This window comes from Eimeria mitis, genomic scaffold, assembly GCF_000499745.2.
Source record: "Eimeria mitis Houghton genomic scaffold, Emh_scaff1069, whole genome shotgun sequence".
NCBI lineage: Eukaryota > Apicomplexa > Conoidasida > Eucoccidiorida > Eimeriidae > Eimeria > Eimeria mitis.
In genome coordinates this window covers 10523-11153 of record NW_013567414.1, presented here as the reverse complement: position 1 = coordinate 11153, position 631 = coordinate 10523, and the positions used below count along the sequence as shown (strand labels likewise).

General features: G+C 62.8%; 1 protein-coding gene across 1 annotated transcript in view; it reads left to right on the top strand.

Annotated features, from left to right (window-relative positions):
* EMH_0028740 (uncharacterized protein) overlaps nt 1-631 on the top strand; it is a gene marked incomplete at both ends in the record, with an annotated part of 8441 nt that overhangs the window by 1684 nt on the left and 6126 nt on the right. Inside the window, 2 exons of the mRNA XM_013494189.1 lie at nt 3-61; nt 367-624. Coding sequence (XP_013349643.1) covers nt 3-61; nt 367-624 — 317 coding nt within the window. The remainder of the gene's footprint in view (nt 1-2; nt 62-366; nt 625-631) is intronic.

Here is a 631-nt window from a genome sequence, read left to right as displayed (position 1 = left end):
CGCTGCTAGCGGAGCTGCCGCTGGAGGCTGAGGAGAACCCGCTGGAGCCTCTGTTGACTTGGTGAGTATAAAACACAGCTGCATGCATGCATGCTGCGGCAGCAAGTGCAGAGGGTTTGGGGCTTAGACGCTCGAGGCGACGTGCAGGACAGCAGTGCAGCAGCAGCAGACAGCAGCAGCAGCGGAGGATGCTGCTGCTGCTGCTGCGTCTTGCTGCTGTGGCTGCTGCTGCGGCTACGCACCAGGCAGCTGTCTCTCCTGTCTCCTTGGCTGCGTGTACACCTGGGTTTAGTGTTGTAAGAAGCACCAGTCTGCTGTTGACCGTGTTGTGGGGCTGTGCCTGCATGCGCTCGGGTGTATGCGCAGGTCCTGCACGCGGTACGGAATAGATAGGAGACGCAGCGGAGAGCTCGGCGTGCTGACGCTGCTGAATCACTCAACTCCCCTCAAGCTGGTTGTCCCCTTGGAGACAGACAGCAGCAGCAGCGCAGCAGCTGCTGCTGTTCCTGACACCGCTGCAGCTGCAGCTGCAGCGACGCCGGCAGAAGCCGCTGCAGCAGCCGCTGCTGCTGCTGCTGCTGCAGCAGCTGCTGCTGCTGCTGCTGCAGGCTCTGTCCCAGGCCCGTGCCCT